At 34.9% G+C, this 22,486-nt stretch overlaps 2 protein-coding genes and 1 pseudogene across 2 annotated transcripts; all 3 read right to left on the bottom strand.

The window, feature by feature from the left end:
* Positions 1–6,255: 6,255 nt before the first annotated feature.
* LOC116106456 lies at positions 6,256–7,547 on the bottom strand (annotated as a pseudogene).
* A 4,841-nt stretch (positions 7,548–12,388) lies between these two features.
* LOC116106462 lies at positions 12,389–13,550 on the bottom strand. Its single transcript, XM_031392822.1, has 3 exons — positions 13,318–13,550; positions 13,135–13,240; positions 12,389–12,961 (listed from the first exon to the last, which is right to left on the bottom strand). The coding sequence occupies exons 1-3, from the start codon at positions 13,348–13,350 to the stop codon at positions 12,807–12,809; spliced, it is 294 nt and encodes a 97-aa protein (XP_031248682.1). The 5' UTR covers positions 13,351–13,550; the 3' UTR covers positions 12,389–12,806.
* Positions 13,551–16,955: 3,405 nt separating this feature from the next.
* On the bottom strand, positions 16,956–22,093 carry LOC116106461 (serine/threonine-protein kinase AFC1). Its single transcript, XM_031392821.1, has 12 exons — positions 21,775–22,093; positions 21,239–21,410; positions 20,843–20,869; positions 20,429–20,582; positions 20,296–20,344; positions 20,064–20,178; positions 19,756–19,847; positions 19,063–19,219; positions 18,918–18,982; positions 18,415–18,512; positions 18,217–18,322; positions 16,956–17,419 (listed from the first exon to the last, which is right to left on the bottom strand). Exons 1-12 carry the CDS (start codon positions 21,880–21,882, stop codon positions 17,261–17,263), a joined length of 1,302 nt encoding a protein of 433 aa, XP_031248681.1. The 5' UTR covers positions 21,883–22,093; the 3' UTR covers positions 16,956–17,260.
* Between the last annotated feature and the right edge of the window lie 393 nt (positions 22,094–22,486).

Below are 22,486 nucleotides of genomic sequence, written 5' to 3'. Positions count from 1 at the left end.
GAAGGAAAGCAGCAGTGAAGCTTGAGAAAGAGGAGTTCTGTTGGCAGTTAGAGCCGAAATCAAAAATGGAAAATGTGTTTGGTGTGAGAGAAAGTGTGAAGAGAGAGAAGAAAGAGTGATAGTGGTGGTGTGGGGGTGTGGGTGGGGGTGGGGCTTTTTTTTTTAAACTTTCAAATACCGATAGATGACACAGAACAGGGGCTCTGGCGGGCAAGTGGTATGTACTAGTACCATGCTACCTGCTTACGCCACACGTGTCACTCTCTCACAGATGTCACGTCTGCCTCCACTTGTTTATCAGGTAAGATCTTCGGCGCCTTGTGCTTTTTAGTTTTTGAGTAAATTATAATTTTTTTTTATTTTGTTGAAAGGATAATTGTTTTTTTTCTACAAATTCAATTTCCATGCTATTTATCGGTTTAAAAATGAAACAAAAAAAAAGCGATATATCCGAAACCGTTTTTAAAGATATTTCGCTCATTTTCAAAACATATTGATATAGCCTTTATTTTCCAAAGGCTTTAGAAAGTAAGTATTTTCCAATATGAATCTCAGATATTTATGAAAGAAATAATAAAATTTTACATTAAAGATTTAAGTAGCTTTATTTCTCAAGTCAAAATATAATCTAGAAAGATTATCTTAGACATATTATATAGTTACAGTGTTGAAAAAGATTAGTGATTATCAGAGATTAAGCCATGCACTAATTGTCAAACCAAACTTAATGGGAAGGTGCCTAACTTGAAAGCTTTACATTAGAAGGTGACTTGTTAAAGTGGAAAAAAAACTGGTGTGCGGGCACAGTTTCAATTTTTATTACTAATTTACTACTATCATCAGGATGAATGCAGTTATATTCGCAATTATTGAATCTTTTAATACAATTAATAATGTTTAAGTTGCGTTACGATTGAATTAAGAGCAGTTTATGGTGTCTTAGACTTTGGTATTAAAATTGTTATCAAAATTTTGATTCTGATAACGACGCGAACTAAATAGTAACAGGACTATTTAAATCATTTAGGCAATAGGTAGGTGCATGTAAAATGTTGGGTTCGTTTGTTTACTTTAAGTGTGCGAAGTTGACGCGACGCCGTTTGTTTAGATATGGAAAGAAAGAACCAAAGTCGTCACTGAGATTTGTGTCCTTTGTTTTATTATGCTTGAGCGTGTAAACCTATATATACATAGCTGCTGTGCATTTGTAGTTGTGTGAAAAACAAATGCAGAACACGACGTCGTGGGCTTGAGTAGAATATTATTTAAACCTATTTTATGTCCTGAAAAAGCATATTCCTTGTGAAACCTAAATATGTCAAATCCAAACAAACATTACTAATTAATAATTGCGGAATTTGTTTTACATGATTTGTAATTTTGCATGAAATGTTGGGGATTAGTGTCATTGAAATGTCTAAAAAGCCATTTAACATATTAATAATAATATTAAGGTTTGTTTTGACTTGTTTCTTGAGCATGATACAGAAGTCAGTTACCACTCAGATTTCTACTAGATTAACTAATTTACTATAGTTATACTTTATAGAAATTACCATCTTACCCATTTATGAAAGAGTAATCGACTTTTTCACACCCAAATAATGGCTTAAAACACTTTACCCACAAACTTTAAAATACACTTTACTATCCAAATTTATATTATGTTTCTACTCCAGACATCGTTGCGACTCAACACACCACCACTTTCTTCTTTGATCATTCTCACCAAAACCTTCAAACTTTACTCCCGTTGACCCCGCCAATCGTCGACAAATTGATCGATTAAAGTTTTGCAAGCCGTCACTCCCAAATCATATTTCGATCATCTCAACCACCAAAAGACTCATCGGCCTTCCCTTTTCAAAAGTCTCAACAGTCTGGACCAATTTGCTCTTGTTGCCACGAAATATAAATTAGTAGTAAAATGATATTCCGACGATACCTAACTAGTTATGAAACAGAAAAGTTGTTAACCTTTATGAAATAGGTCACCTGTATGGATGATAATATGAGTTAGGTTATGAGCCCCAGAACTATAAGAAACAGAGAATGTGTATGTGTATGTGTATGTGAATTAGAATTGGAATGGGAATGGGATGGTACTAAGTAGTTTTGTAGCTTAATATTATTGTGTTCTTGTGTCGTACGGTATGTTGCACCTTATTTCAGTGTACAAAGAAGAAAGGAACTCACCATCATAACCAACACCACGACATTATTTATTATTGTCTACATTAAAGTTTATTAAAGCACAGCCTATTCCCACTCTTTCTTTCATTATTAATGATGGGGAAGGTTCTTGTGTTTCTTTCTCATGGCATCCAAAGATCCTTCTTCCAAAACATCAACATGACATGACCTTAATTATGCTACCTCTAAATAACTCTACCCTCTTCACCATTATTTAGAACCGTGAAATAACTTATAACCTAAATATCTTTCAAACATTTCTAAAATTCACATTATAACTCACGGGAGATCCAGAAATTAATTTTAGAATGGATAAGTTTAAAATAATATAATATCAAATTGAAGAAAAAAAAAACAAATGAATGATCAAATCGAAATTTAATCAATACAGGTGATCGAAGTAAAAAACTTTTTTTTTTTTTTATGATCGGGGTGTCTGAATCAGCTTACTGCTAGAGAGTTAGGCTAGTTACTATTTGATTCATTGATTCTGTAAATGCAATTAGATGCCATAAGAGCCCTTTGACACGGTTTGACACCATAATAATATGCTTAAACGATATTAAGGTGAAGGTGACATGGGATCTGTATGATTGCTATAAGTTAATCATGTACAAATAAAAAAATGATAAAATCTTCGTTAATTTAAGGCATGGATCTTCCTTAATTTACTATAAATAGATTTTAAGTGTTCGTTCATTTTATTAGTCTTAATCAGAGTAGGCAAGGAGGAATACACCTTTATGTATAATTACATCCATGATTTAATAAAGTGATTTGCGCGAATGGTTTTGCTTAGTTCTTCTATTTACAAAAAGAAAGTAAAATGAAAGAGAAGGGGAAAAAAAAAAAAAAAGTGAAATTGTGTAGGACCAAATCCGATAATCCTGGCTTTTGAATGTTACCATTTACCATCCCGATCTAATCTTTGAGATAAGTGGCATTAATTAATTAAACCATGTTAACCATTTAATTATCTCTAATCCAAATTAATGCCTAAACATAATTAATGTCAACGTTTAAATTACTGGTTTAATAGACCAACCCCCATCGGCAGATTGAGAATTTTAGTAAAGCATGGAACATTTCATTTTTATCTTGTTACTTTATTTGAAGGCTAAATTACATTTTCCTACCCTAACTTTGGAAAAAAGATTGTTCCACCACCATTTTTTTTTTTTTTTTTTTTTTTTTTTTTTATGATTGAGGTGTCTGGGTCGCTTACGCGCACCTCAACTAATTATCAGGACCCTGAAACTATCTGCTAGGCAAGAGTTCCATGGCTATCCCTATTAGCAACCGAGAAGGGTTTCAAACACAAGACTCTCGAGCAATACACCCAAGAATTTCTATCGAAGCACTCGATCACTTAGAGGTAGTTTCATCTTATTTGAGAAACTAACAAAATTTTACCAAAATTGGAAGTCAAACATTAAACTAACGGGAAAAGGATAATATAGACATTGAACATGTCATTCAAACCTTAAATTCCAAAAAAATTAAGTTCTATACTATCAAATACACTGTTAAACCATTGTCAAATGCTAGAAATCGTCTTGGAAAAAGGTATAAATTAGACATTGAATATGTATTTGAAACTTAAGTTCTAAAAATTCAATGCATTGTCTGTTGGCCCACTATCAAATACCAAAAACCATTAACCGATGGGTGAACTTTGTGGTTTCTAAAAAAGTGTGAACATGGTCTTTGACCAAACCTAGGGTAGGAAAATGTAATTCGGTCTTATGGGGGAAAAAAACAAGAGGGAGTCTAACAGAAACTGGGTCTTTGTAAGCTCTCGTGAATATCCAAAATGGCATTATCACTTTTGCACTGAATAGTTCAACCTAGGGTACAGTCCAGTGCAGTCCCGTCCTTTTATCCAGAATCAAGCATTAAGAAAGTTTTCAGCTCCCTTGACTTGACATCAGGGAAGAAAGAAATAGGCAATTTGAGACAGAAAGAAATGACAATGGTCTGTGGTACATAATAATTAGTGTGATAACGAATGTTTCGTATTAACAAGGTTAAGATGATTGATTAGAAGAAAAAGAAAGCCAGTCTAATTAGTAGTCGGGTGGGTGGGACCTAGAACACGAAACCCAATGGTCTAAGAATCTCCGTCAAGCACGGGCATGACTTGACTCAAATCAGCACGATAACAAAGATAAAAAAAAAAAAAAAAAAAAGAATCAATCACTGGACCAGAAAAATTAAAATCGTAAAGGCCAGGTAATCCGGGCTCTGCTTTCTTCCAAGGAGACAAAAACAGCTTCTCTGACTCATCTCCGTTGTGTTAGAGCGATGGCATCGCAAAGCAACAATGTCGACCATTCCATCATTCAATACTGATCAAGAGGGGTTTAAAAATCAAATTAGGGTTTAGCAAAAAAGATTGAGAGGCATGATCGTTGACAAAAACCATGTCCCGTGCTTATGGGGTAACATAAAATGGGGTTATTGGACTTTCGTCCTTAAGGTTGAGGACTTCACCAAAGTACAGATAAAAAAAAAGTACCCTGAAAACATGGCCAAGTTGAATTTCCTGGCTGAGCCTAGAGCAATAGGAATAAAGGCAATGGATATGTTAAATAGAGCATAGGCTGCAAATAAGTTGAACGCTTTGCTACCAATAGCCTCACATTGTACTGATGACCATCACCTAAATGAATATCTACAGAAAAATCATATGATAACACAAAAATCATCAATTGATTAAGAACAATTACTTCCTAAGAAAACACTAAATCCAAATGAAAAAAGAGTCAAAGAACACGTTCGAGGTAGAACACAATACAAAGTAATACTTCAGCTCCAAGAAAGAAATAATGTGTGAGATCTCCTTGCCCAAGGCATGAGTGTAGCCTATTGAAACTTTTATCCAGGAAAAAATGAAGTAATTCTCAGTAGTCAGTAAATCTACTCCCGAAATTCTGGAATTGCCAAAACCTAGTATTAAAAAAATTGCCTAATTACCAGGAAACTTTGAATGAACAAGCCATCAATACAATAGCCTATTTGGCCAGCTTGTCCACTTCAATAAAACAGCCCACAAGCCAGTGGCAGAAACCAATGGTTATTCCTCTAGAAGCTGTCAGAACCCTGAAATTACCAGGAAAACTTCGTTGAGCGAACCATAAAAACAATAAGCCTACTACTGGCCAGTTTGTCACATTCAAAAAGCAGCCCAACAACAAGCACAGTGGCAGAATCCACTGGTTATTCCTCTGGAAGTGCTGTAAATATGTTTCTCTTAACATCCCAAAAGTGATCATGTACATACAGAACACCATGCTGAAAGCAATAATATCATACAATAATACTATGCTTACTCCGATCTTACTATCCTGTGTAATATAAAGCATAGACGGGTACTAACGCATAGTACGGAACCATATGATTTTAACGAAGGATAGTAAATGGTATTAAACGTGAGTAAGCTAGCATTACTCTTATCATTAAGAGGAACTGAATTGTGGTCACTTATCTAACCTAGCAAGTTAATGTTAGGTTTTCTTTGTTAAATTCAACTTAGGAAGACGTCTATATAGAAGAATAGGTATTATATCTGATTACCAATGGAGTAAAAGATCTTGTACAACAAATAAGCAAAATGGAATTCAGGCAATGGCACAAGGTACTGGCTAAGGGTTGGAAACCGATCACAAGTTTAAAATATAACCAAAACCAGCAATACATTATCATTGAAAACTAATGAGATCAGCACCAGGGCTATAAGATCAATAATGAAAATGGGATGCACAAGTTGTTGTGTCAGCAATTTAAACTATTGGAGTTAAGCTGCCGCATAAGGATCTTTGCTCCATATGACGACCAACATCACAGAAACAGATGCTCTTACAACTAGCCGGTCCATAAGAAACATTGAACAAACTACAGCCTCAATGCCGCATAAAATGACTAAGCACTCAAAATACAGATGTTACAAATTTTCAAGCATCTTTAACAATTGAGGAGAAAACCTTCAAATTGCAACCATTTTTAATAGTGAGATACATAGTATGGAAGCAGTATCCAATGGCTCCAGTTAAATATGATACATTAAACCTGTAAACGGACACAGCACCACAAGAGAACAGCAAAAACACTAACAATTTAACTGTTTCTACATGAAAAAAAAAAAAAAAAACTATAAATATATCGTCCGTGATATCTCCACAGAGCTCAAAATGTGGACGATTTGCACTAATTCCTACAATTTAATTTAAACAAGCACTTAATGTACCCAAAGAAACAAAATATAAAAGAAAGATCTCACTAACAAACCAGTAGTCTCATTTCAGATGATGACAAGAACAAGCCACTTCTCTCAACTCCTCGATCCGCGCCCTCTCTTTCTACCTTCTCCCAAAAGAGTTTGTGGCAACCATGTTATCACAAAATATTCTCTATAAGGGTGATTCTTCGGAACAAGCCTTCGAAACTTCTCGAACTGGTTCTCGGCCTCATCGTTCTCTTAACAAAGGTATATAATCCCTTGACACAAGTAGGGCCTGAAATCTCTCGGCTCTTCCTTCACGAGCTCCTCATAAACCTTCAAGGCCTCTGAATGCTTACTCTCCATTACCCGAATTGCGCAATCAATAACTTAAAATCCCTTAAATCAGACTTCTTGTTTTCTTTCTTGCATTTCTGCATTGCACTCTCAATTCTCTTCTCCAAGTCCTTTAATTTATAGCCCGCATCTCATAAGTCATCACGAGCCCGTGAAACGCCTCGACTCGAATCGGGTCTTTTTGTAATATCTCCTCAAACCTTTCGCCGCCGCCTCGAAATCCCCAGAATGCCAGAACTTGACATTTTAATAACGGCCATTCAAATTCATCCGGTTCGAGCTCGATCAAACGGTCAATAACTTCAATTGCCTCCGGTAGCTTACGCAATTTCAATTTAAGCTCCATCAGCGAGCGAAGAGCTTCAACATCGTCAGGGTGTTCACTCAAGTGCTGCTGAATATTTCTCTCTTTTTCTTCGACGAATATCTTCGGTCTTTTCCGATGACTCGGCAGTGGAACCCACGCGGGGGCCGCAATTGGGACGCGATTGCGGGCTTAATGTGGTGGAGGCGCGTTAAGAGTAATGCGGCGGCGGCAGCAATAGTGATGGAAGCTGTTTGACGAGAGAAGAGGCGAGTGGATTTAGGGTTTGGAGGAGGGAAGGCTTAGGGTTTGTTTTTGATGGGTGGAAAGTGAGGCTCTGATGGAGGAGAATTTGAACGGTGGGGTGCTTGTTCTGAAAGAGAGGAGGACATGGTTTAGAGAATGATGGATGGTGGTGATTGAGAGAAGAGAAAGGGGTTGGTGACGGCTGTGTACTTTAGCAAGGGATTCCATTGAAGTTACGAGAGAAGAGAAGTGGGCTAAAACCCTGATGTCGATGAAGATAAACAGAGAGGGGGAAGAGAAGTTTCAAAACCCTTGAGAAAAGAGGAATATCATGAAGCTTAATTCGTTCTTCATTGCTCTAGAACGATGTCGTTTTTACAAGTTGGGCAATCGGCCTGCATTGTCTTACGTGGTTGGGCTTTGTCCTTTAGATGCAAGAATGGGTGCAGCTCAAGTTCCAGGGTCTTAGTTGAAACCCAACTATATTAATAAGATTTTTCTTTTTCGATAATAATTTTTTATTAAAAAAAAATCAAATATATTAATAAAATTGAAGATAATTTTATAATGAATTTGATTTGATTAATTTTTTTTTCTTCAAACTTTGGCATAAAATAATTTTGTTTTTAATTTTTACAGTTTTGCTCCTCGATTATAGTTTTAATATAAGCTCGGAAAGGATCAGGTAAGATGTATGTATAGTTACTTCAATAAAAACAACGATAAAATAAAAGAATAAAAGAGATTTTATAGTGGTCAGTGGTACAGAAACCAAACCTCATCCATGTTATATTGTTGGGGAATGTTTACAGGTCAAATGAGGTTACAAAGAAAGTTTGTGAGCTAAATGGAGACATTTAACTATCGCAACTATTCTCTCTTAACACTCTCTAAAACGAGTCACTGTGTTTTTTTTCTTGAACTCTAATAAACAGAATTATCATCCCTTGAAACGGAGGTTGTAGACTCTTTTATACTTGGTTTGTAGACAGTGGTTGAGAATAGGGGTGTAGCCAAATAAATATATAAATGGATCAAGTTGGAAGAACAATACAATTTTAAATAACATAAGCATAAAATTTATATTATAAAATTCTCATTAATTATTATATTTATAATTGTCCTCAACGAGATTTCATCTTTTGAAGTATGTATAATGACTTCATCTTCTCCATTAAAAAAAAAAAAAAAAAAAAAAAAAAAACACAAAATTGTCAGTGGCCAACTCCAAATCCATTTGAATCAAACACTTTTATATAATAAATATAAAAATGGGTAAAACAATGTAGTCCCAAGAACTCATATTCTCCATATAAAAAAGCACAAATTTGGCAATATGGGTAAAACAATGTGATCCCAAAGCCAACTCCAAAATCTATTTGAATCAAACACTTTTATGTAACAAAGATAAAAATAGGTAAAATAATGTAGTCCTAAGAACTCATATTCTCTATATAAAAAACACAAAATCGGCAATATGGGTAAAGCAATGTGGTCCTAAGGCCAACTCCAAAATAAGTTTAAAAACTATCCTCTTACTTCCTCAAACTTCAATATATCATTACAAATAAAAAAAAAAAATGAGTGCAATTTGTCATCCCAGTGACAATTTCATCTTCTTAAATCATAATCTATAATTTAACCTTAAACTTTCAAAATAAAATAATAGAAATATAAACTGTATTACCTGAAAAATTGAAAAACGGTGGGGGGTGGGGGTAGGGGGTGTTGATGGCTTGGTAGGAGGAGAAAATTACACTTTGTGGATAAAGAAAAAAAATTGGCTTTGTAGGTTATTGAAGAGGATGAAGACGTGTGAGGGGTTGATGGCTTGGTAGGAAGAGAAAATTACACTTTGTGGATAAAGAAACAAATTTGGCTTTATAGGTTCTTGAAGAGGATGAAGACGTATGAGGGAAGGAGAAGGAGGGGGTTTACTTTGAGTTTGACAAGCCGCCGCAGCGAAACCACCCCCACTTTTTGGATAAAGAAAAAAATTTGGCTTTATACGTTATTGAAGAGGATGAAGACATATGAGGGGTTTACTTTGGTATATTGCAGCTTTTTGGTATTTTAATTTCATATAGGAGTAATTTTGTCAAAACATAGCAAAAAAAAAAAAAATAAAGTCAAGGAGGCCCCCTCATTCCTGGTTGAGAATGGGTGTTACAAGGTTGTTTGCACGTATAATCTCTCTAATTAGGATCTGAGTAAATAATTTTTATGCTTGTGATAGATGGGATCATGCTAATGACAACTTATGCTAGACAAACAGTGATGAGATGACACGTGAAAAGATCTTAGCTGTCAGACTTTGACATACCTTTTAAAGTAAAGGGCTTAAAACCAATATAACGTTTCAGATAAAAAGAAAAATGTAAATAGCATTGAAATTGTCGTAAGAAATAGAGAAAATTATTTCCTATAAACTGAAAGATAAGATGCCATTCATACAAAACTTTCTTTTAGTAGCCGTAAAAATATTAAAGAATGCATTTGATGAAGTAGCCTAAAATAATGGAGGAAAGAATGTGTACAAAGCATGGATTTGGACGGCATCATATGTGGGGACTGTGAACATATAAATAGGTTATCTGGGAAATAGACATTTAATTAATAAATTTAGAATAGGATATGATAAGATAAAAAAAATGGGAGCAAATATGATCACTTTTACATTTATTTATTTATTTCGAAATCGAGGAAGAGTATGGGCTCATCCTAGTCCAACTTGCCCTGAGAAATTNGTTTTGCTCCTCGATTATAGTTTTAATATAAGCTCGGAAAGGATCTGGTAAGATGTACGCATAGTTACTTCGATAAAAACAACATAATAAAATAGAGAATAAAAGAGATTTTATAGTGGTTCGGTGGTACAGAAACCAAATCTACATCCAATGTTTTACTTGGTCAAATGAGGTTATAAAAGAAAGTTCACGGGCTAAATAGAAGACATTTAACTATCGCAACCTATTCTCTCTTAACACCCTCTATTCTAAAATGGGTCACTGTGCTTTATTTCTTGAACTCTACTAATAAACTGCAATTATCATCCCTTGAAACGGAGGTTGTAGGCTCTTTTTATATTTGGTTCGTCTGACAGTGGTTGAGAACAGGGGCGTAGCCAAAAATATATATAAAGAGTTCACAGTTGGAATTACTATACAATTTTAAATTAATATAAGCATAAAATTTGTATTTACAAAATTCTCATTAATTAATATATTTATAATTGTCCTCAATGAGATTTCATCTTTTGAAAGTACTGTATAATGACTTTATTTTCTCCAAAAAAAAAAAAAATTGCCATTGGCCAACTCCAAAATCCATTTGAATCAAACACTTTTATATAATAAATATAAAAATGGGCAAAACAATGTAGTCCTAAGAACTCATCTTCTCCATATAAAAAAAAACACAAATTCAGCAGTATGGGTAAAACAATGTGATCCTAAGGCCAACTCCAAAATCTATTTGAATCAAACATTTGTATGTAACAAATATAAAAATAGGTAAAACAATGTAGTCCTAAGAACTCATATTCTCCATATAAAAAACACAAAATCGGCAATATGGGTAAAACAATGTGGTCCTAAGGCCAACTCCAAAATAAGTTTAAAAACTATCTTCTTACTTCCTCTAACTTCAATATATCATTACAAATAAATAAAAAATGAGTGCAATTTGTGATCCCAGTGACAATTTCATCTTCTTAAATCTTAATCTATAATTTAACCTTAAACTTTCAAAATAAAATAATACAAATATAAACTGTATCACCTGAAAAATTGAAAAACGGTGGGGGGTGTGGGGTAGGGGGTGTTGATGGCTTGGTAGGAGGAGAAAATTACACTTTGTGGATAAAGAAAAAAATTGGCTTTGTAGGTTATTGAAGGGATGAAGACGTGTGAGGGGTTGATGGCTTGGTAGGAAGAGAAAATTACACTTTGTGGATAAAGAAAAAAATTTGGTTTATAGGTTTTGAAGAGGATGAAGACGATGAGGGAAGGAGAAGGAGGGGGTTTACTTTGAGTTTGAAGCCGCCGCAGCAAACCACCCCCACTTTGTGATAAAGAAAAAAATTTGGCTTTATACGTTATTGAAGAGGATGAAGAGACATATGAGGGTTTACTTTGTATATTGCAGCTTTTTGTATTTTAATTTCATATAGGAGTATTTTGTCAAACATAGCAAAAAAAAAAAATAAAGTCAAGGAGGCCCCCTCATTCCTGGTTGAGAATGGGTGTTACAAGGTTGTTTGCACGTATAATCTCTCTAATTAGGATCTGAGTAAATAATTTTTATGCTTGTGATAGATGGGATCATGCTAATGACAACTTATGCTAGACAAACAGTGATGAGATGACACGTGAAAAGATCTTAGCTGTCAGACTTTGACATACCTTTTAAAGTAAAGGGCTTAAAACCAATATAACGTTTCAGATAAAAAGAAAAATGTAAATAGCATTGAAATTGTCGTAAGAAATAGAGAAAATTATTTCCTATAAACTGAAAGATAAGATGCCATTCATACAAAACTTTCTTTTAGTAGCCGTAAAAATATTAAAGAATGCATTTGATGAAGTAGCCTAAAATAATGGAGGAAAGAATGTGTACAAAACATGGATTTGGACGGCATCATATGTGAACAGTGAACATATAAATAGGTTATCTGGGAAATAGACATTTAATTAATAAATTTAGAATAGGATATGATAAGATAAAAAGGTGGGAGCAAATATGATCACTTTTACATTTATTTATTTATTTCGAAATCGAGGAAGAGTATGGGCTCATCCTAGTCCAACTTGCCCTGAGAAATTATGCTAATTAATCTCTATTCAAACCATTTAATGCATATTAACCCACTCTTCAAGCTCCCTCCAAAACCCTAACCCTACACTGTTTTTTTGTTCATATCTTTCCCACTCTCTTTGTCTCTTGCTACACTTGATCTCGATCGAAGACAATTTCATTTACACTTTCTCTTAAGTTAAGATGGATCAAACCAAACTAAAACAAAAAGCTTGGGATGTTGACAATCGAAATCTTTCAAAATGGTCCCCAAATGAAATCCCACCTTCACACTTCATTTATTACAATTACAAACAAGAGAAGATAAAGACTTACAGAACAATTAAACACTATCGAAGAAAACACATTGAGGTAGGGCATCGATCGAGTGTGATTCATGAAACGAGATTTTTACAAAAAGACTACAAATATTAGACACGCAGACAATGGAACAAAGAGGGCGGTGCCACGTTAATACAACGTGCCATCACTTCATGCAATACTCTTCCCACATGCCGTCACGCATCCCAATTACTATTTGGATTCTTCACACCTAATAAAATTCACACCCAACCTCCCAAACATATGGCGCCGTTTACCTCTTCTGTACTGTTCTAGAACTGTACTGTACTCTCTCTCTCTTTCGCTTCTCACAGTTTGAAGCTGCTATAAACTAACTGTGCTTTGAAGCTGCTAGTTATTGGCTTTGGTATTTTCAATAGTAGAATTTGAGAGCATGTTTCGGATCCTTTCTTTTCTCTCAATTTCTGTAACTCTTTGTCTTTCTGCTCTATTTCTTGAGTAGGCCTCAAAGAATTCCTTGTTTTCTTTCTCCAGTTCCTTCCACACTGTTAAAAAACACAGATATATTTGAAAACACGCTCTCACACATGTGTATATACGAGTTCACTGTATATGTATGTATGTCAAGAAATATGGTTTAGCCTTTTTGCTCATATGTAAACAGTAGGATGACTACTTTAGTGGGTGGCTATTTTTTACTTGAAAAGGCAAATTTTACCTGTCGCGGTAATGACTGGTTTGATATTTGCATGCTTGGAGAGAGCTTCCATGCACTCTTCTTTGTTCATGTTGAAAATAATACACTCTTCTATTAGATGGTGCACCTGTATATATAATCCATCATCACCTCCATCAAAAAAAAAAAAAAAAAAAAAAAAAAGGAACTATATCACCAACTTACCGTGTGAATATACGAAGCAGAAGAGTCGCCCATGATGTTGTACTATCTGTCTGCAAGTAATTAGCAAGGTGGAGAAGAAGAAGCTAGAATTAGAGAGAAAGCGAAAGAAAATAATGGAAAACAGTAGGAAAAGTAGACGAAAAGAGAAAAGGAAAGGGGGATTTTTTTTTCAAAGAGGAAGAAGAAGAATGGAGTTAGATCGAGAAAGCCAAAAAAATATTGCATATATAATGACTGCAGTGCCATATGTTTGAAGAATTGAGAGAAAGTTAAAATTACTGATCTATTTTAATTAATTAAAGGTAATAAAATGCTATAGTTAAGTGGGGTCCAGATTCCCACGTGGGAGGCGGCTTACGATTGGTGGAGAGCAGATTAGGAGAGATTTTATAAGCAGCTTATTATTTGTCGCTTACGTGGCCACTATGTCATTCTCCCACGTGAAATATGGGGTCCACTCACTTCCACCTCGCCAGCTCCACACTCCTGTGCAGCGATACGGGGGCCCACCGTTCCAAATTGCCGTAGACCGCTCACATTTACACCGTCTTTTAACCTATCAAAGATTTACACGTTCACAAAGCACGATAAAAAGTCTATAATAGCTGCGGCTACCACGTGATTCATTTATTTATTTCTACTCTTGGTATAAAATACTATTTGAAACGCGTCGTTTTTGTAATCTCTTTCCGTTTTAGTATTTATAAATAATGTTACTGTCACCGAATGTATCAAATAACGTGATAAAATCTTGATCGTTAATTAATTTTAATTTAATATCAATCAACGGTCAAGATTTTATCATGTCATTCAGTGTATAACCGTTCGTGACTGTATCCTTTCCGTAAAAATATTTATGTAAAGCCCTAATCAAAACGTAACTCTTCGCAAAGGGTGATCATCTAAGACATCGATGATCGATGAAACTCCATCATTTTATAGTCTAATAATTCTTTTATATAATTGTATAATAATATTAAGTTGATAATCTTCTCTTACAATCTCCAATGTGATAGTTCGTTATTAATAAGGTTATAAATAGGCAGACGAGACTCGTATAAACAAACAAGACCCATTTTACGAGCTGGTCAATAACAATTTATCACATCAAAAATGGTGAGATTGAATCGTGGACCTAACATTACTCATAATTGTATCATCATCTCATCCTGATTGCCTGTAGCTGTGAGTCTGTAACGAATATATTTAATGCCTCAGCCTCAGCTTTTCCGTCTTTTAGACGCTGAAGGATATACAATATACCAGCACGCCTACTTTCATTCTCATCTTCATCACCGATTTCTATTCTGCCATCATATTTCTGATAAAGAATATGCTCAAGTGCATGGACATAAGATTCTCATCCTGCTGCTGCATGCATATTGATTGAACTTGTCATGTTTTGTTTTTAAGAGAAACAGACAGTGTTTCATCTTATTTACTCAGCCGTTGTATTCATCTATTCTACCTGTCAAAATTCAACCCTCATTTACCATCTCCTCTAATTTTATGAACATCTCTCATCAACTTTCCAACAAAATTCAATCACATCACCTGTCTCTTCTATTCAAGAATAGGCTGCATCTCTCCAATTCCATCAAATACCAATCAAAGTTAATTTGGTTTCTTATTTTCTTTTTTTTTTTTTGGTAACCGAAGTGTCCAGACAGCTTACGGATACCTCAATTAATCTCTAGGATCTATTGAACATCCTACAAACCTAAAAGATTAGGTAAGTCATAATATTATTGTAGTAAGTGACCCCAATATCTAAACTCAGAAACGTAATGACTAGAGTAAACCTCTTTGACTATCAGGCCAACTCCTCGAGATTAGTTTGGTTTCTGATTTAAAATAATGTAGAGAGCAAATTACTTAGAATGTAGGTATTGCGCTAGTGTTGGAAGGGATTAGGATCATTATTAAGGAGATGTCAATAATTAACTGTTTTTAGTAAAACCAGCAGACCTCTTAACCATATATCTTGTCTTGTAATTCAACAAGCCGATATGATATCTCAACGAAATTAGTGTTAGAAAGTTTGTGTTACCACTACTCAATTGGGCATATTGACCCACTAACTACTACTAAAGAAATATATATTCATGATCTTTGAAGATTAAATTTCCGTTTAGAGAATGATGATCATTTTTCTTAGACTTTTAGATTCAAAGAATATGTTGTCCATTCAATTGGATTATTTCAAAAATTTGACATAATATTTTAAGCTCCGTTTGTTTCACTCTTCCAAATGTTATTCTTGGTTTTCTTAATAAAGTTAAATAGTAAAATTGGCTTATTCTCAAAATATTATTCTATATTATTCAATTTTTTTGAACCTCCTATATTTGTTAATTTAACGAAACACCCCTAAATTTTTTTTTAGAAATTACAAAAACACCCTAACAACCCATATTTACCAGATTTTGGCCACCACTGCCGGAAGCTGACCGGAATCTGGTGTAATGGCGCACTACCTGCTAAATCTGGCCGGTAGTGCATCGATCTAACCTTTTCTGGCTAGATCTAGGGCCAAAGATCTGACCGACAGTACTATCAACGACGATCGTATCTTTGGTCGTCGATGACCAAATGCAGTCAGATCTGGCCGTCAATGGCTAAATCCAGCCGTAGATCTGGCCGGAAAAGGCCATATCGGCACACGACCGGCAAGATCCAGTCGTTCATATGTCGATACAGTGACTCCGGCCACCCTTCGACGGTGGTGGCCGGTTGTCCGTATTTAATGGGTAGATTGGGGGTGTTTTTGTTAACTTTTAATATTTTATTATAGAGATGTTTAGTAAATAAACAAACATAGGGATTATTTTTGTTAATTTTTAAATTATATTTCGTAATACCCATCCAATTTAATTTTTTTCAAAATATTATTCTAAAAAGTATCATAATAATGAAACAAACGAACCCTTAAAGTTTTAACAGTATTAATTTGGAGGTGGGTGGCGAATGAAGTGGAGAAGAAATCCTGATTGACTAAAAGTGAATAGGCTTAGGTGAAATAATGGCATTTAAAAGAAAATTAAATGTTTAAGTAGGTAATAAAGTATTATACCATTATTGCATTACCAACTTTAATAATCAAAATATTATTAAATAAAATATTTGTTGGTGAAATTCCAGCTAGCCTTGATAAGGACGCGGCTCCCTGTTAGTTCACATTCGGACTGTTATCGAAGAGGACAATTTCAACTAAGCCCATTGGCTTTAATTAATTAATTAATTATCCAAATTGCCTCTTACCAATAATCAACATGCACAGTATCACAAACTAGAGAATATCATTTTAGCTTACCGTAAAGTCTTCACCAAACTTGGAAACATTTTATTATCGGGTAAAATATATAAAGAGACATATTATTAAACGACAGTCATGTAATGAACCCGCCACTTCAAAGATTCGCCTTTCTTTCCAAGGCACCCCTCTATAGTCAATACACTCATGTAATGAACGATATCTTCGTTGAATGTTAGAATTTTCGCCGGAAAAGATTCCGGCAAACTTTTTCCACCCACACCCTACTGCCGGAGACTTAAGTTACCGGTTCAAGATTTGAAACTGTAAGGAATCGAAAATGAAAATAGTTAAGAAGAGAATTGCAGAGTGAGGGACAGAAACAAAAGCTACAAGTTTGGTATTGAGATCTCAATCTCATTGTGACATTTTCTTTCTTCAACAATAAACAAACCAAAAACTCATAGGTGGATACAGCTCAATTTGGAATATATGATAGAATTAAAAACAAAAGACACTCATGAACGGAGAGAAACATATATTTCACTATACAACAATAATCGTACAAAGCAAATGGCTATAAAAGATAATCATTTAACACATGCATGCCTGCGCATTATTTCTTCCTTTCACTTTGTTACTACTAAGATTGCCGAACCTCATCATCAGACAATGGACGAGGCTTTGCAATTACAAGGGGTAGCCACACCTTCTCACATCTCTAGTGAAGAAGGGATGTCTTAGAGCTTCTCTTGCTTTGAGCCGCTCTGCTGGGTCATATCGCAGGAGCCCTTGCAACAGATCTATCAAATCACCAGCTGAGTGATCTACATGCTGCATTATTAGATTCTGCAAGCAAAAAGAAAATCAAAGTCGTAATTAAATCTTTGCTTCCACACGGAAAAACGTTTCATTCATTTTTTAAAAGGCTGGGATCACAATAGGGTTATGGAAAAATATTCTAAAAACATGTCAGAAACATTATTAAAAGAAGTAAACAACTGAAACACGAAAAGAAGTTTAGAAACTCTTCACAACTCCAGACAATAAAAATCTAGACAAGGATTGTTCTCCAAGGTCATTGACAAGATTTGGAAGTGCTATTGACAGCAGACAAGTACAGTGCTTGGGATATGTACATGTGCAAATATTAAACTGAGGTCAGCTAAAGCATTCCCAAATATTTCCATCAACAACAAAAAATTAAAATAACCAGAACATCAGCGTCAAACATGCCAATGCTCATCCTTCCATCAAACAGTAAAAGATTTTGAAAACTAACATTTTTGACAAAATAAACTATTATAAAGAATAAAAAAAGTAGAATAACCTCACAAATACACCAACTAGCTAGCAAATAACAATCTAGGTCAGCAGTTATCAAAACATAAAATATAAATAACCAAGTACAAGAAACTCCCAGTAACAATATACGTACTCAAGCTCTCACAAGCCTTTGAGAAGAAAAACATCAAAGTAACCAAAAGCAACTATCTGATGGCATAAAAACTCCATAACCAATTTCAAAGATGCAAAGCTTTCACAAACGAATGCCAGACGTAGCATGAAATCATAGCATACACTGGCAACCTCATGGGATATAATTTCAATAAGAATATTGAAGAATGCAAACAATGAATACTTGCCGGAAGACGAGGTAATTTCCAAACTGCCCTCATGCTTTCTCTTGAAGTTGCACCGTCAGGCCAATCCAATCGTGCACCTCTTCTAAAATATTTCTCAGCACGACGGCTGCAACAAGATCATGCTCAATCTAAGAATTCCAACCACCTCAAAGATCAGAAGAGTATCTGGAAAAACTAAGGCAAAGCAATGGTTCTTACTCGGCTCTAACAGCCATATGTTGGGGTAGAGGCCCTAAAACCCTCTCCATCATAGCAAGATGCTCCAAATTCTCATGTGTTTGGAAAAGAGCCTCGCCCTGCTCACAAAAACATTGAAGAAGAAAATAAGGTAAACGTCGTATTCCCCACTTCATTAATCATACTAAATGGTGGTTATAGTGATTATTATTGGTGATGAGAGATCTATGCGAATGTTTTCAATGATGGAGGGCCCCCAGCCATTGTACATGTAACCAGAGTATCTATAAAACCCAAGCAATTTAAGATTTGGACCAAGAGTTAAACCAAATGGGGGTAGTCAAACATAGATGATAAAACAACTTGGCTCTAATTCCATGTCAGACAAAGCAGATAAAAGTGAAGACTATTTGGTGAATAGCCTGTTCATTAACTAATGTGGATACAATAACACCAAAGTGTAAGATAAATCAACTATTAACCAAAATGTGAGAGCAGGAACACATTGATAAGGAGTTACTTACAGAGCAAAGTTCAACAAAGATGCAACCCACACTCCACAAATCACAAGGATAATTCCATCCAAGACCTACATCAAATGTCTAAGAATGTGATAAGAAGAAATAAATAAAACACCAACTACAATGCGCTAATGGAAGCAATCATTACCCAAAATAACCTCTGGTGCACGATAATGTCGTGTTGACACAACGTAGCTGTGATCCTGATGTTCAAATGTTGTGCTTCCAAAATCAATAAGCTTAATCGCACTTGACTTAGGCAGATTCTTGAAATAGGAACCATCTTTAGTGGACCGTGATAGAAACTATATCACATACAAAAGAAAATCAAAAGGTATCAATTACTAGCATCTTAAGCTTTGTTGTTATCAGAATTGAAAACATGAATTCAATCATACTTGAGATAAGATACAAGATATGAAATAGTGCCCTACTCTTGCCTAAGTTCCTATCAACTTAACATGACACCTATGTGGTCACTTCAAAACCACAGGGAGGGACACATTAACAATTAACCAGATAAATACTGCATCTTGGTCAACTTCCTCATTGACTTCAAAGCAAACATTTCCATGTATTAATAAAATGCAATGGTTCTTAGTCCCTAGTTCTTAACCAGCCTTTTATCAGAGTCAACTTCCTCATCCTCGTCCCAAAAGTAGCAAAACGGTACAAAAGAATCTGATATAAACAAAGCCCCAGAACTTAATACATTTAATTCAAAGGGGCCCACTACATATCAAATTTAGTTCATCTATCACTTCACCTCATCCATATCCATGTACAACCATCAAAGAAATATGCTCCCAAATTAAGAGCATGCCTTGAAGAAAAAGCTTACCCGATAATCTGGTACTTTGACATATTCAGCAGAAACAAGAAGAATATTTTCTGGCTTCAAGTCAGTGTGTATAAGGTGTAAATCATGCATAACTGCAAACATAAAGAAAGGGAATGAATGAACAAGAAGAACAAGGTATAGACATCTTCAACAATCAATGGACACTTATCTAAACATAAATTACTTTAGGTTTTAAAAAAGTTGGAATCTGAATCCACTATTAATGCCAGAATTCCAGTTTCATATTAAATCTATCTGCATCAAGTAGATAAGATATAGATAAAAATGGGCAAGAATTGTCCACACACATGCTACAGACTCCAATAGTTGTCTGCCAAGCTCCCGAACAAGGTCAATGGGAAATGAACGGTAGCTGTTTTTGCGGAGAAAATCGTATAAGCTTGGCCCAAGCTTCTCAAAAACCTGTTGAAACCATTTAAATTCATCCGCAAGTTTCTTAACTCACAGAATATTCAGGCATGAAAGAACATGCAATGCCCCTTCAAATTAATCAAATCACAAATACCAATAAATACTTACAATACAAATATGATTACGATAGTCAAACCAATTCCGTATTTGCACACAACTGCAAAGAATGAAACCGCTTACACCAAAATGACCCCAAACTTCTACAAAAATGAGGGAAGAGACTAAAGGACAACATTCTTACCGAGTACCACCAACATCATGCCTGGCAAACCTCTGTAGAACATCAATTTCAATCATGGCCGCTTCACGGTACTTATTTATGGAGCGAACAATTTTGATTGCCACAACTTCTTTCTTTTCATTGTCAAAACATTCCAAGACTTGCCCAAATGTGCCTGAAAATGTGCCATCAAAGTGATTTCAATAACATAAAATCCCGAACTATTATGTATACTTGCACCAGAAACACCATGCAACAAAAGAATCAGATGAACAAATGATAAAGAGAAAAAAATCAACTCAAGGAAAATTCTACCCGACATAAAAAATAGATAAATAATAAAACTAAGAGAGATATTCGAAAGATACATACAATGAGGAAAAAAGAAGACAACAACAAAGGTAAAAATACTGAACTTAACAGGAAAACACTAACCTTCACCCATTTTGCTGAGAATCCTATCTGTAAGAATGGGGAAAAGAAGGCTATTAGTGAACAAATTATGAGTATCACCAGCGGACCAAATAAAAGATCGATTGCCATCTCATTTATAAATGGAGAACAACAAATAGTTGAGATGTCACACGGCAATACTTTCTCACACTAGAGTAGAAAACACACATTTAATGATGCATAAATCATGTCACAAGTGGGAGATTCTGTAACTAAAATTCAAAGCATATGCAATATACTTAACGTTACATTGTCGATTTGTCATCTAGTTCCATTAAAATTCAAAGCACATGCAATATACTTAACATTACATTGTCGATTTGTCGTCTAGTTCCATTAAAGAGGAGATAACTCCCACAATTATGGGAATATACTTACAGCGAGGAGATAAATTTTCCCCTATGGCAAAAACATAATGGCCATCTTTGTCGTCAGGTCTCCATGGAGGTGAACCATTCCGCGGAATTCCACCATAAAACAAAGACGAGCACACGTAATTGGGCACTGCTCCATTACCAAACTCCTGCCCACAATATAAAGCCGGAAGAACCTGCACAAGACCCAAAAATAAAAAAATAATACAAAGCCCGAAAGATTATTCATTTATGTCAAAATAAACCAAATATAATTCTGCTACGCGAACTAAGGTCATGAATCCCATATATTTGACAAATTATCCGAATATTTATTGATGATAAACAGAAAATCACTGGCAAGAACCTGTAATTGGTTCTACATGTGTTAAAATATATAATCTTTGTACTAAGACATGTTATAACCTTGTAATTCAAATCGTTAATTACTAATTCTCTGTAAAATTAAGATGCAATTGTACATAAATGAGGCAATTACAACAATATATGAATATAGATGAAATTAATTCATAACAATACAAGCTCAAGAGAAATTTATACCTTTGGAGCAGGAAGAGGAGGGGGGACATCCCATGTTAAACGAGGTCGTTTCCTTGGACGCTTGTCCATATTCTTATGTGGAAACTCTATAATCCTTTGTGTTTCCATTTCTTTATTGTTTTAATTTTCAATAGTACTTGAGAAAAATTAAGAAAGCCATAAAATCAAATTCTATTTAGAATGAAAAAATTGCGAAATTTTAAAATTGGGAGAGAAATCGAAAAAAAATATTTGAGTTTTCGAAACCCTAATTAGATGATGATCTTTGAACTGAAAAGGGAGAGAGATCTGGGGAGCTAAACCTGTGGCGAAATCTAACCGTGATCAGGGGTTGACTTAACCCGAAATGACGGTTAGTTTCTTACTATAGTTAACAGGTGGGTCCCAGATTCGTGTAGATCGTTACCGGGACCACTTGTGCAGTTTTTGAGTGCCGCGTGTAAATTGGTGGACCCACTGTAGCCCAGATCATTTATAACTTAAAATTGGGCTTTTAAGCCCAATTAAATCAAAATCTCGCCTCGCACGATTAATGCATTTGTATACGTGCTTATGCCGTCATGAATGACTTCTTAAATCTTAATAAACCCATAATATCAAATTAAGGTAAGTTTAAATAATAATTTTTTAATTATAAAAGCAATTGAGGCATTCTTACACAAAGCCTGAAATAATCTTTACCAAAATGTTCCAAGATCACAAGATTAATTCT

The sequence above is a fragment of the Pistacia vera genome, unplaced genomic scaffold (assembly GCF_008641045.1).
Source record: "Pistacia vera cultivar Batoury unplaced genomic scaffold, PisVer_v2 Contig517, whole genome shotgun sequence".
Classification (NCBI taxonomy): domain Eukaryota; kingdom Viridiplantae; phylum Streptophyta; class Magnoliopsida; order Sapindales; family Anacardiaceae; genus Pistacia; species Pistacia vera.
Note: the sequence above shows the minus strand (reverse complement) of the source record. Positions and strands in the feature narration are given on the sequence as shown.